Source organism: Brienomyrus brachyistius, unplaced genomic scaffold, assembly GCF_023856365.1.
Source record: "Brienomyrus brachyistius isolate T26 unplaced genomic scaffold, BBRACH_0.4 scaffold50, whole genome shotgun sequence".
Classification (NCBI taxonomy): Eukaryota; Metazoa; Chordata; class Actinopteri; order Osteoglossiformes; family Mormyridae; genus Brienomyrus; species Brienomyrus brachyistius.
Window position 1 is genome coordinate 444,934 of NW_026042325.1, and position 13,884 is coordinate 458,817.

The following is a 13,884-nucleotide window of genomic DNA, read 5'->3' on the forward strand; positions in this document are numbered from 1 at the left end:
TAATTCCAAGCAGAATGTAATAGGTTACAGACCCGGTAAACCTGTTCCAATCAGCAACATTTCACTAGGATTACAGCAATAAAGATTTCTGTAATCAGATATTCAGGCTCTTCTGGAATTTACATACTTGTTTGTGTACTGGAAAAGTAATACATCTGTCAAAAAATGAATATTTTGAAATGAGTGCAATTACATCTCTTGATAGCCTTGTATGTATATGTTAATTTTTCTCTAACCACTGATCCTTTGTTGGACTATCAAACTTCAGTTGAATTTGTAGTTGGAGCCAAAATACTGAATCTGATTATATAAATTAGTTATAGAAAGCGTGTGAGTGAATTTGTATGTGCCCATGTTTGTGTCAGATAACGTCCATTGGGTTTTCCTTAATTTCCACCAAAACTTTGAATCCATCCATCCATCCATCATCCATCCATCCATCAATCCATCCATCCATCCATCCATCCATCCATTCATCCATTCATCGATTTATCCATCCACTGGATATCCTGGTAGGGGTTCTGGGGTTTAAACCTCAATTAAAGAAAAAAATATATATTGCATAACATGGAAAAGCTATGCTCTGTCAAGACATGTACACAGAGAAATGTTCATATGAAAAAGAAGGACTAGATGCTAAGAAGCTGATAGTGTCAGATGGGGGGAAAGACAATGTAGAGGGAACTAAAATATAAAAAGGAGGGAGGAACAATGTAGAGGAGAGAAAGATCACTTCAGTCTTGGTGATTTTACACTGCAAATGCATTCACGTGGCACATGATATTTATACATATGAGATGGAATTGTATTTTTTGTATAACAAAAAAATGTTTGTATAACACAGCAGCAGCGAGTCACTGCCATGCATTTATACAGATACGACGACGATGATGACTGAAGGAGCGGATGTAATTAATCAGAACCTCTCAGCCCTTTTGTCAAGTCACACATGTTGTTATGATGTCATAAAGTAAGACCGATATGTCCCCAAGTCAAGGCTGAACTGAGCAGCGTATCACCGACCATTCCTTACGTAAGTTTTAAAATGGAAAGTTTGCTAATACGGTATTGTGTTCTGCTGCAGCATTTTCTGAAGAATGTGTTTTATAATTTTTTTCAACGATGCCACTGTAATTCACTTTAATTAGATTGTGCAAATTCTTGTATGAGGAGCTTTCTGTTGTTTTTTGCATTACAATAATAAAAAAAATCATTGTTTTGTTACATAACTCAATTTTTGTACTGTTCTTAGTATATATTGACACAAATTACGTATTTGAATAAATTCATGTTTGGATTAATGCAAACAGAAGGCTCTGATATACAATAAGTCTTCACACTCAGTAGTCCTTATAAATTGATTACAAAACGATTGCCCTTGTAAATAGTTTCTGATTTAAACCTCACTGCTATATGCCAAATAACTTCCCCCAGGATTAATAAAGCTATCTTATCTAAGACTGTGATGCTTCAAGTGAGCAGAACTTCACCTGCCAGCAATCTGTTTCATTACAGTTGTCCAACAGCTGCCATTCGGTACAGTTCATGCAGTTAATCAGCTTACGGTTATTCATCAAGTAGTTATGAATAAAGAAAATGCATGAAAACAGGCAAAATCTGAAATTCTGTCTCATCAGACACCTGTCAGTCAAAAATTTGACATTCGTCAGGACCCACAATTTCTGCAGCTCGGAGCTGTCGTATCTTCATGAATGGTATCCTAGCTCTCATATTTGTATCTCTGGGCTGCTGAATATGATCAAACATGTGATGCTCTTTTTTCAGTAATTCGTTTAATTTGTTCACTTTCACTTGCCCTTGAGAATGGGCATCTTTGTGAGCGAGGTCAGTCTCATAGTGACACTGAACATTACATTCCTTCAACAATGTTGTGCCCCCCCCCCCCCCCCCAAGCGGAAAAACTAAGAATAGCAGGGCTTTCGACTTTTCAGATCAATGTGTCTCTGTTCTAAAATCATCTTGTGGTGTGGATTACAACCCTCAATACTATTTCGCAAAAATTTAGAGTTGAGGCAGTGGGCTGTACCAGTCCTGCTGGTCTTGAGCTTGACAGCAGTGATCTACATAGTAGCTCTTAGGGCACTTTTTTAAGCATGGGTATGAGCGTGGACACCAATGCACATGTGTGTTTAGAAGATATGGAGTTTAAATCAAATTGAAATTATTACTCTGCAGAACACCAGCCAGGAAGCTCATGTTGCATCAAAGCATCATTGCTTGAAAAAATAAGAAGTATACTTACGCCATGGAGATCACCATGAAGTCCAGCCAATTCCACGGGTCCCGTAAGAACGTAAAGCTACCTATACAAAATCCTCTGGCAACTATTTTTGTGAGTGACTCAAATGTATAGATGCCCGTGAAGGTGTACCTTTAAAAAGAACCACAGCAAAATTACAGGCGTCTTAGACAGGCAACCAAGGTACAGTGTTTCAGAAAAGATATGTTTCATTACACACAATGTATAGTAATACATATCATTGTATATCATTTTCCAATCCATCTATTCATCTTGCAGCTTCTTATCTAGTACAGTGTTGTGGTAAGACGGAAGCCCATTCCACGCTGCATAAGCTACTGGTCAGGGGACTCCCGGTGTAGCATGTCGCTTCATCGCAGGGCACATATTATATGTTATTTTAGACCAATTTCATTTACTATATTATTTGATCATTATTTTATATTTATATGAAATATTTTAAGTGTATGTTTTTCACATTAAATAAAATTAAATCACCGTCGAGATGGTAGTGTGCATCTCTCCCTGTTAAAATGTAAGCTTGCGGTGGCTGGGTCAATTCCTGGTTCATTTGAAATTTCGAACAATAGCTTTGTGTGGCTTTTATATCTGCAGGGACTCTTCTTCAGAGCGACCCTTAAACACTGCTGCCAGAAGTCTGTTTATAAGCGTGTATCAGGAATGAACCCACATTCAGAAATCGCTGCATTTCATTAACGTAACGACATCTTTGCATGTTTCTTCCTATAGTTTTTAAGCCATTTCAGCTTGTGTTGATGGGTAATTGTACTACATTCATATATTACTTTTACAAAAAAGAATTCTTAATCACATACCATAACATGGAGAGTGAACTTAATGTGAGAAAATTAGCACAATTGGTCAATAAAAGGAGAAATGGTCGGGGACATGTGTATCTTAGGATCATTTTGCTATCAGCTTACACACAGACCTGCCATTTTAAAGTTTGCTGTACGATTTATATTCCACTAGCACTTTGGGGCCTAGATAAGGGTTTCTTAAGAAAATAGCTTCTGAAGGTTCGAAGGTGTCTTACAAAATTGCAAGGCTAAGCAGAGACATTTCATCTTCCGTGGTGAATGTACAGACCCCACTAGCCTATGAGTTATTAGTTAAGTTCTCCCCAAACGCGCTTGATGAGCCGAATGGTCTCCTCTCGTTTGCAAATTTCTTATGTTATAATGTATGACAGAGAAGCACGGCTGAGATGGTGCAGATACTTACTCTACTTGTTTGGACCACTCCGGAGGATTACTGAAGGTCATAAATACACAGTTGGTCAAAATAGTGCACATAATGATCATGCTGAAGACTGTGAGAATGGCTGGTTAAGGAAACACATAACATAAGTCCTTATAAACGAAAGGATTGTATATAACAAGACATAAAACACAATTTCAAGTCACCTACCCCACACAACAGAAACATCAATAACTGGACCACCAGTTCAATGATCTTGAATTTATTCTTGTTTTTTTGTTAGGGAGATGGGGCACCATGTAACTGGTAACCTGTGTTTTTTAATTAAATTTCTAATGTTTTCATAGGATACACTTACAGATCATTTATTGAACTTACCTACCTAAACTGAAAAGACTGTCTGCATCTTTAATTGTCAACATAAAGATGTGTTTCCACATAAAATTGTTTACCACCAAGAAATAACTAAATAATAATGGCCGAAGAGAGCAACTCTTATACATTTCATTAAAAAGTACAGATGGCTACAGGATACAGGTATTATGAATCAAAACTATAATTCTACAGCAGATAACACTGTGGTTAGTGGGGGGGGGGCAAGGTATATTTAACTTTCTTCTGCACACTCTAATGCCTAAGAGTCAGAAATTCACTCTGCATTCCTTGTTTGTTCACTGGTATTTTGCTAATATGGTATTTGTATCACACAAGCCCACAGAAAACATTCAGGAAGCTCTGCCAAAATGAAGGTCAGGCAGCATTTTAAAAGGATATGAATGTATCAAAATTTTAATAGCTATTTGCCTAAAACAATTAAATGGACTTATGATGTACAATGAGGGCGTAGCGTTAAAGCGGAAGATGGTTTTTCCCTTGTTTAATACTATAAATGTCTGTGGAAAGAAAGAGAGAGAGAGAGGTGAGGTCAGAGGTAAAGAATAAGGTAAACGTTACACAAAGAATTAATTGACATGTACACACCACTAAGCATGATCTCGAGAGGGGAGCACACTTGTGGTTACACACACCTACCTGGGGTATTAGCATGACAGAAGCACGCCAATTAACAGAAGAGATTACAGTGCAATGAAGGCAATGTATAGCTTAAACAAGGTGAAATCCATTTGGAGGTAAATATATAAAGCCCATATATGACCCATATAACATTAAAAGAGCAGATACACAGTGAAAAATCGATAATGGCAATCGATAGAGTGAAGGCCAACATGAGGAGGAAGCAGGGCAGCGCTGGTGCACCGAGCTCCGAGACCGTCTGGGTCGTCTCGCTCCCTCAGCCCGGGCTGCACTTACAGCCCATTGGAACATAACACCGTTTTAGGTTTCACTTCAGTATTGCTTTACAGTCAAAGGGCTTAGAGGAAACGAAAGACAAAATGGCAGCCTGGGTGAGTTGCTGGTCATAAGCCAGTGCTGGAGCGTTGTCTGCTTTGTAGTAAAGTTACTCCCGCTGTTTCAGGACACCTGCAATACTCTTTACAAAATGGCCTCGTCCATATATATGGCGACACTGAGATGGCTGGTAATACTTGTGGGGGCACAAATAATGTAGCAGTACCAGTACATTCTTACTTTCTTACTTAAAGTGCTAATTAACCAGAAACTAAGCGTTAGTTACGTTCTGATACCAAGTTCCTTCAACATTAATCAGTCATAACGGTTTGTGTATTCCATGCAGTTACCATATTTGTTCATGATTTGTACTTGAGTAGTAACTGAGTTACTAGTGCCCCCTCAAGTAAAATGTGTTACCAAATGGTTAGTTATTTTAGCGTTTTTTTTTTTTATTATCTCACTTATATAATAGAACATATATAAAATACATGCAGCTCTCATCCTTTTCTCATTCAGCTTCAGTCACATTCAGCCACATTTAGGTAAAATCGCTATATAGCCATGAAGAGCTTTGATCATATGAATGTTTTCAATGAATCATCTCCATATTGTACGAAGGTCAGAAGCTAATGTTCTTGCACTTATGCACCATTTTTTATCTGCTCCAGTACATGCACTGTCATTCAGGCCAACATTCATATCTTTGTGGGGACCGTCCATTAATTTCTATGGGCAAAACCCTAATCCCAGCAAGGACGACCTTAACCCCTCCCCAGCCCTAACCTTAACCATAAGACACCAAACAAAATATGAGTTTTATGGTCCCTAGAACGTCAAAATAATAGGTTTTTATTACATTGTGGGGAACATTTGGTCCCCACAATGTAATATAAACATAATCCACACACACACACACACACACACACTAAACCAAATGCAGAAGAAGACAGAATATAATTGATTATACATTCTACTCTCTATTCATCTCAGCTGACTTTTCTTCTGGAATTGAGAACACCAGAAGCAGCAGTGAAGGAGGACTAGAACATTCCCATCCTTCTGAAAATGCAGGGCACAGTGTTTTACCTTCATCCTCTTTCCCTGCTCAAGCCTTTTACTGGAAGGCAAGTGTACAGCCTGGCCATCGATCAAGGGATGTGCTGAGATCGGCATACTCTTGACCAGTGAGAGGGGCAGGGGTTTGTTTGGCAGTGTACAAAGAGGCGTGTCTGCCCCCGGGATGGGGGGGGGTGGCTGACCACACCTGCATTGGCTGCACAATCACTGTCCCCTGCGCCCAGCTTCGCTCTTTGTGCATGGAGTAGCTGATACACCCCCCCCCACCAATCTGCTGCCCTTCCCCCCGCCACTGCCATCTAATTCCCTGCGAGATCTCCAGCACGATCCAGGGGAGAATCCGACAGGGGCTCCTTTTACCCCTCTGCTGTGAGGCAGCAGCCGCTGCAGTCAGAGAGGAAGTGCCAGGGGACCGACTCCATTGGAACATTCCAGAAGGTCTGAGCTGCTTCGCTGCCCTTTACTCTCCTTTACATTACCTGTGAGTCCTTGCCAGAACCAGAATTACACAAAGAAACAGCTATTAGAAATATTAAGAATATAACAAAGACATCAAATAAAACAATAAAATAATCAATAAACAAGCAAACAAACAAATAAAAATAATAATGAAGATAATGACTGCATTGCACTTGATCCATGTCAAAAAGTTTGATTCACACATAAAAAATGAATACTTAAAAAAAACCTTAAAGATCCCAGTTCAGTGTATGTTACACTAACTTGTCACATGCCTTCTCACACACAGCCACTCCTCTTTACCTTCAGTTGCCTGTGGGGGGCAGGCCACCCATTACAGGAAGAGAATGGAGAGCCCAAAGGCTGAGGGACCAACCAAACCACACCCTGCTTGGCCTTGGGTTTCAGGGTAACAGGGTCCTGCTTTTTATGACCACAAATTAACATGACCTAAGAACGTCAGGAACTAACAAAGAAAAGCAGCACATTGTGACATTTGTTAACATGTAGCTACTTGTACGGGCCAAAAAAATGGTCTGACCCGTCAAGCGCCGGTACCTGATGTGGCTGCCATACCACTCTAGGAGGCAGAATGATGATGCTGGTTTGAAACACTGGTTTCATTCCCTTAAGTACATTTTGGCCATTTTGCTAACTGGCATTCTGGAAAGGATCCAGCAAATGTAAAATGTAGATAAAGTAGTATGAGAATGACAGCCACCTGAAATGAGGACCCAAAAAAGCAAAAAGAACTAGACGAAATGATCAGTCTTTCCAAGATATGAGCAGCGGCCCACTGCAGAGAGACCTGCGCGGAGGGACCACAGACTGAGGAACAGAGGCCCACTGCAGAGAGACCTGCCGGGAGGGACCACAGTGTCCTAATAGGGACTGCAGACTGAGGAGCAGCGGCCCACTGCAGAGAGACCTGCCGGGAGGGACCGAAGTGTCCTAATAAGGACTGCAGACTAAGGAGCCGTGGCCCACTGCAGAGAAACCTGTCGGGAAAGGACCACAGTGTCCTAATAGGGACTGCAGACTGAGGAGCCGCGGCCCACTGCAGAGAAACCTGTCGGGAAAGGACCACAGTGTCCTAATAGGGACTGCAGACTGAGAAGCAGCGGCCCACTGCAAGGAGACCTGCCGGGGAAGGACCTCAATGTCCTAAAAGGGACTGCAAACTGTGAAGCAGCGGCCCACTACAGAGAGACCTGCCGGGGAGGGACCTCAGTGTCCTAAAAGGGACTGCAGACTGTGAAGCAACGGCCCACTGCAGAGAAACCTGTCGGGAAAGGACCACAGTGTCCTAATAGGGACTGCAGACTGAGGAGCCGCGGCCCACTGCAGAGAAACCTGTCGGGAAAGGACCACAGTGTCCTAATAGGGACTGCAGACTGAGGAGCAGCGGCCTACTGCAGAGAAACCTGTCGGGAAAGGACCACAGTGTCCTAATAGGGACTGCAGACTGAGAAGCAGCGGCCCACTGCAAGGAGACCTGCCGGGAGGGACCTCAGTGTCCTAATAGGGACTGCAGACTGAGGAGCAGCGGCCCACTACAGAGAGACCTGCTAGGAGGGACCGAAGTGTTCTAATAGGGACTGCAGACTGAGGAGCAGCGGCCCACTGCAGAGAGACCTGCTGGGGAGGGACCTCAGTGTCCTAATAGGGACTGCAGACTGAGGAGCAGCGGCCCACTGCAGAGAGACCTGCTAGGAGGGACCGAAGTGTTCTAATAGGGACTGCAGACTGAGGAGCAGAGGCCCACTGCAGAGAGACCTGCCGGGGAGGGACCGAAGTGTCCTAATAAGAACTGCAGACTGAGAAGCAGCAGCCCACTATAGAGAGACCTGCCGGGGAGGGACCTCGGTGTCCTAATAGGGACTGCAGACTTTGGAGCAGAGGCCCACTGCAAAGAGACCTGCTGGGATGGACCGAAGTGTCCTAATAAGGACTGCAGACTGAGGAGCCGCGGCCCACTGCAGAGAGACCTGCCGGGGAGGGACCTCAGTGTCCTAAAAGGGACTGCAGACTGAGGAGCTACGGCACACTGCAAGGAGACCTGCTAGGAGGGACCTAAGTGTTCTAATAGGGACTGCAGACTGAGGAGCTACGGCACACTGCAAGGAGACCTGCCGGGGAGGGACCTCAGTGTCCTAAAAGGGACTGCAGACTGAGGAGCAGAGGCCCACTGCAGAGAGACCTGCCGGGAGGGACCGAAGTGTCCTAATAAGGACTGCAGACTGAGGAGCAGCGGCCCACTGCAGAGAGACCTGCCGGGAGGGACCGAAGTGTCCTAATAAGGACTACAGACTGAGGAGCCGAAGCCCACTGCAGAGAGACCTGCCGGGGAGGGACCTCAGTGTCCTAATAGGGACTGCAGACTGAGGAGCAGCGGCCCACTGCAAGGAGACCTGCCGGGGAAGGACCTCAGTGTCCTAATAGGGACTGCAGACTGAGGAGCAGAGGCCCACTGCAGAGAGACCTGCCGGGAGGGACCGAAGTGTCCTAATAAGGACTGCAGACTGAAGAGCCGCGGCCCACTGCAGAGAGACCTACCGAGGAGGGACCACAGTGTCCTATTAGGCACTGCAGCCTGAGGAGCAGAGGCCCACTGCAGAGAGACCTGCCGGGGAAGGACCTCAGTGTCCTAAAAAGGACTACAGACTGTGAAGCAGCGGCCCACTACAGAGAGACCTGCCGGGAGGGACCTCAGTGTCCTAATAGGGACTGCAGACTGAGGAGCAGCGGCCCACTGCAGAGAGACCTGCTAGGAGGGACCGAAGTGTTCTAATAGGGACTGCAGACTGAGGAGCAGCGGCCCACTGCAGAGAGACCTGCTGGGGAGGGACCTCAGTGTCCTAATAGGGACTGCAGGCTGAGGAGCAGAGGCCCACTGCAGAGAGACCTGCTAGGAGGGACCTCAGTGTCCTAATAGGGACTGCAGACTGAGGAGCAGCGGCCCACTGCAGAGAGACCTGCTAGGAGGGACCGAAGTGTTCTAATAGGGACTGCAGACTGAGGAGCAGAGGCCCACTGCAGAGAGACCTGCCGGGGAGGGACCGAAGTGTCCTAATAAGAACTGCAGACTGAGAAGCAGCAGCCCACTATAGAGAGACCTGCCGGGGAGGGACCTCGGTGTCCTAATAGGGACTGCAGACTTTGGAGCAGAGGCCCACTGCAAAGAGACCTGCTGGGATGGACCGAAGTGTCCTAATAAGGACTGCAGACTGAGGAGCCGCGGCCCACTGCAGAGAGACCTGCCGGGGAGGGACCTCAGTGTCCTAAAAGGGACTGCAGACTGAGGAGCTACGGCACACTGCAAGGAGACCTGCTAGGAGGGACCAAAGTGTTCTAATAGGGACTGCAGACTGAGGAGCTACGGCACACTGCAAGGAGACCTGCCGGGGAGGGACCTCAGTGTCCTAAAAGGGACTGCAGACTGAGGAGCAGAGGCCCACTGCAGAGAGACCTGCCGGGAGGGACCGAAGTGTCCTAATAAGGACTGCAGACTGAAGAGCCGCGGCCCACTGCAAGGAGACTTGCCGAGAGGGAACGCAGTGTCCTAATAGGGACTGCAGACTGAGGAGCAGCGGCCCACTGCAGAGAGACCTACCGAGGAGGGACCACAGTGTCCTATTAGGCACTGCAGCCTGAGGAGCAGAGGCCCACTGCAGAGAGACCTGCCGGGGAAGGACCTCAGTGTCCTAATAGGGACTGTAGACCGAGGAGCAGCGGCCCACTATAGAGAGACCTGCCGGGGAGGGACCTCAGTGTCCTATTAGGCACTGCAGACCGAAGAGCAGTGGCCCACTGCAAGGAGACCTCCCGGGGAGGGACCACAGTGTCCTAATAAAGACTGCAGACTGAGGAGCAGCAGCCTACTGCAGAGAGACCTGCCGGGAGGGACCACAGTGTTTTAATAGGGACTGCAGACTAAGGAGCAGTGGCCCACTGCAAGGAGACCTGCCAGGAGGGACCACAGACTTAGGAGCAGTGGATCACTGCAGAGAGACTTGCGGGGAGGCACCACAGTGTTCTAATATGCATTTTCAAAAATGAATATTCATTTCATGTTATTTTAAATCATTTACAAAACATTTTTGGAAGTTTTTGTTGCAATTAATTTTACTGTATCAATTTAAAGTAATATTATTTTAAATACTAGTTTTTGTTATATAATGTATGCAATGAAAGCCCTGAATTACTTATGTGATCATGCTTTAATGGTGGGGGATCCCAAGCTGCAGTCTATTTTCATCCCGGGGTTTAAGAAAGGAACTGCTGAAAGAATGTAGAGACATACTAGGACAGGCTGGTATTGTTAGTCATCAGCAGTGCTTCAGAAAACCTGAAGGAGACGCCTGAACCTGAACTTAAGGTCCCTTCTGGTGACGCATCCCAAATGAACCCTGACCAATGTCCCCATGACCCAAAGCATCAGCCTCCCTGAGCTTTGGCTTTTCACTCCACCATCAGATCTGCAAAAAGCCACCTGCAAATCATTCCCCCTCAGTCACATTGTCTTGCTAAATAGCTTAGCTGTTACTCAGAGAGATTACGCTGAAATCTGAATCCACACGGAAGGCCAGAAAGTCGACCTGATATGAAAAGTACGTTAGATACATTAATCCTGGATGGTCGGTGGGCGTGGCTGGTTTGTAAATAGCCTTGAAAAGAACAGGGAGAGGCAGAGTTGGCTGGAATAGGTATAAAGATCCGATCCTATTTAAATAAAACAGGGAGATTTGCATGAATCAGTCATGCGCATTTTTCAGTGCGACCCCCTCCTTTCCTTTACGCACTGACGGAAAGTGAGCCGAGGTGGACGTCAGGTCGGACTGTCAGTCCGCAGTCAACAAGAGCAGAATAAACACAACAGTTTCCCTTGGGACGGGGCCGGGGACAGATGTGTGACGTCAGACGTGCCATGCAGGAGACGCGTGGGGAGCCAGCACTTTCGTAAACGATGGAATTCTGACCAGCCTGGTCCTGCGCACGCATCTCCTCGTGACATCACAAAGTTTGCTTAGGCTGCTGCTGGGCGGCTGCAATGGGCCAACCTGAGCAAAGGCAGGGCCTCTGAAGTGGTCTGGAAAATGCCCTTCCCACAGGACAGCACCTAATTCAATAAGACATCTTTCCGGACCAAGTCAGGAAATCACCTCTACAATAAGGTCACCCATCCCTCCAGAATGACCAAGGCTCATCTCCCATTCGCTGATCATACGTACTGGAATGTTGAATTCTAGCATCCAGATCCATTATGTAAATCTTTTCCATAATAAAATCTGATTTGAGATTAAAGAACAGCTTTATAAATAAGCATAACCTCAACAGTATACATCCCCACCCCCCCCACCCCCCCCGCCCCGCCCACCCCCCGCCTGCACCAGCACCAGCACATGGCCATTACTGAGAGCGATCCATTCTCCTTTGGTTGCACAATGTCCCACACGCCCGTGTCCCACCCCCACAGCCATGCACTGCTGTGTCATCAGCGAGCTGGACCCAGACAGCATTAAAATGTGCTGCCGATCTGATTTATTATACAGCAAAGCAAAGGAAAAAAAAACAAACTGGGGAGGGGCAGCTCTATAAAACCCACTCACTGATCACCCTCCCCCCGCACCATCCCACTCACTGATCACCCTCCCCCCACACCATCCCACTCACTGATCACCCTCCCCCCACACCATCCCACTCACTGATCACCCTCCCCCCACACCATCCCACTCACTGATCACCCTCCCCCCGCACCATCCCACTCACTGATCACCCTCCCCCCGCACCATCCCACTCACTGATCACCCTCCCCCCGCACCATCCCACTCACTGATCACCCTCCCCCCGCACCATCCCACTCACTGATCACCCTCCCCCCGCACCATCCCACTCACTGATCACCCTCCCCCCGCACCATCCCACTCACTGATCACCCTCCCCCCGCACCATCCCACTCACTGATCACCCTCCCCCCGCACCATCCCACTCACTGATCACCCTCCCCCCGCACCATCCCACTCACTGATCACCCTCCCCCCGCACCATCCCACTCACTGATCACCCTCCCCCCGCACCATCCCACTCACTGATCACCCTCCCCCCGCACCATCCCACTCTCTGATCACCCTCCCCCCGCACCATCCCACTCACTGATCACCCTCCCCCCACACCATCCCACTCTCTGATCACCCTCCCCCCGCACCATCCCACTCACTGATCACCCTCCCCCCGCACCATCCCACTCACTGATCACCCTCCCCCCGCACCATCCCACTCACTGATCACCCTCCCCCCGCACCATCCCACTCACTGATCACCCTCCCCCCGCACCATCCCACTCACTGATCACCCTCCCCCCACACCATCCCACTCACTGATCACCCTCCCCCCGCACCATCCCACTCACTGATCACCCTCCCCCCGCACCATCCCACTCACTGATCACCCTCCCCCCGCACCATCCCACTCACTGATCACCCTCCCCCCGCACCATCCCACTCACTGATCACCCTCCCCCCGCACCATCCCACTCACTGATCACCCTCCCCCCGCACCATCCCACTCACTGATCACCCTCCCCCCACACCATCCCACTCACTGATCACCCTCCCCCCGCACCATCCCACTCACTGATCACCCTCCCCCCGCACCATCCCACTCACTGATCACCCTCCCCCCGCACCATCCCACTCACTGATCACCCTCCCCCCGCACCATCCCACTCACTGATCACCCTCCCCCCGCACCATCCCACTCACTGATCACCCTCCCCCCGCACCATCCCACTCTCTGATCACCCTCCCCCCGCACCATCCCACTCACTGATCACCCTCCCCCCACACCATCCCACTCTCTGATCACCCTCCCCCCGCACCATCCCACTCACTGATCACCCTCCCCCCGCACCATCCCACTCACTGATCACCCTCCCCCCGCACCATCCCACTCACTGATCACCCTCCCCCCGCACCATCCCACTCACTGATCACCCTCCCCCCGCACCATCCCACTCACTGATCAGCCCCACACATGCCAGTGCCATTTAACAGCCCCTCCACTGTTCATTCAGCAGTACAGCTACAGATGTGGAAGATGATTGTTTTCCAAATGGATGCCCCCCCCCCCCGTTGAGCCCAGCCCAGAGGTGGACGCCGGGTCTTTCTCCAGACACTATGATCTTCACCTGATACCGAGAATCTGCCTGACTGGGCTCAGATCCATAGATCCTGCTTCAGGGACCCACAGCACAGAAGGGGGGAAGGTAAGGAGGGACCCCTAACTGAGGGCTGAGATAAAGGGTCCCTGGCAGCAGCTCATGTGTGTGGCCCGTGGAACGAGCCTTGTGATTGGCCCCAGCGAGAGGCCATTACAACATTGCACCTAAACGGACTGTGCCCCCAAACAGCTGCCTAAGGATATGCTCACCAATGTGCTCCTGCATGCACACACGCGCACATACAAGCATGACTTCACAGCTTTACACCTTTCTACTGCACTTTCTATTTGGCCCA

At 48.1% G+C, this 13,884-nt stretch overlaps 1 protein-coding gene across 6 annotated transcripts in view; it reads right to left on the minus strand.

Annotated features, from left to right (window-relative positions):
* Positions 1-13,884, minus strand: part of LOC125723602 (sodium channel protein type 8 subunit alpha-like) — a 67,114-nt gene that overhangs the window by 39,252 nt on the left and 13,978 nt on the right. For 5 of the 6 annotated variants that reach the window (XM_049000341.1, XM_049000339.1, XM_049000343.1 and 2 more), the window contains exons 3-5: positions 4,255-4,374; positions 3,506-3,594; positions 2,264-2,392 (exon numbers count right to left, since the gene is read on the minus strand). In XM_049000341.1, the coding sequence (XP_048856298.1) occupies positions 2,264-2,392; positions 3,506-3,594; positions 4,255-4,374 (338 nt within the window). Of the gene's footprint in view, positions 1-2,263; positions 2,393-3,505; positions 3,595-4,254; positions 4,375-13,884 lie in introns of those variants that run through there. The other variant, XM_049000345.1, reaches the window with a different exon arrangement.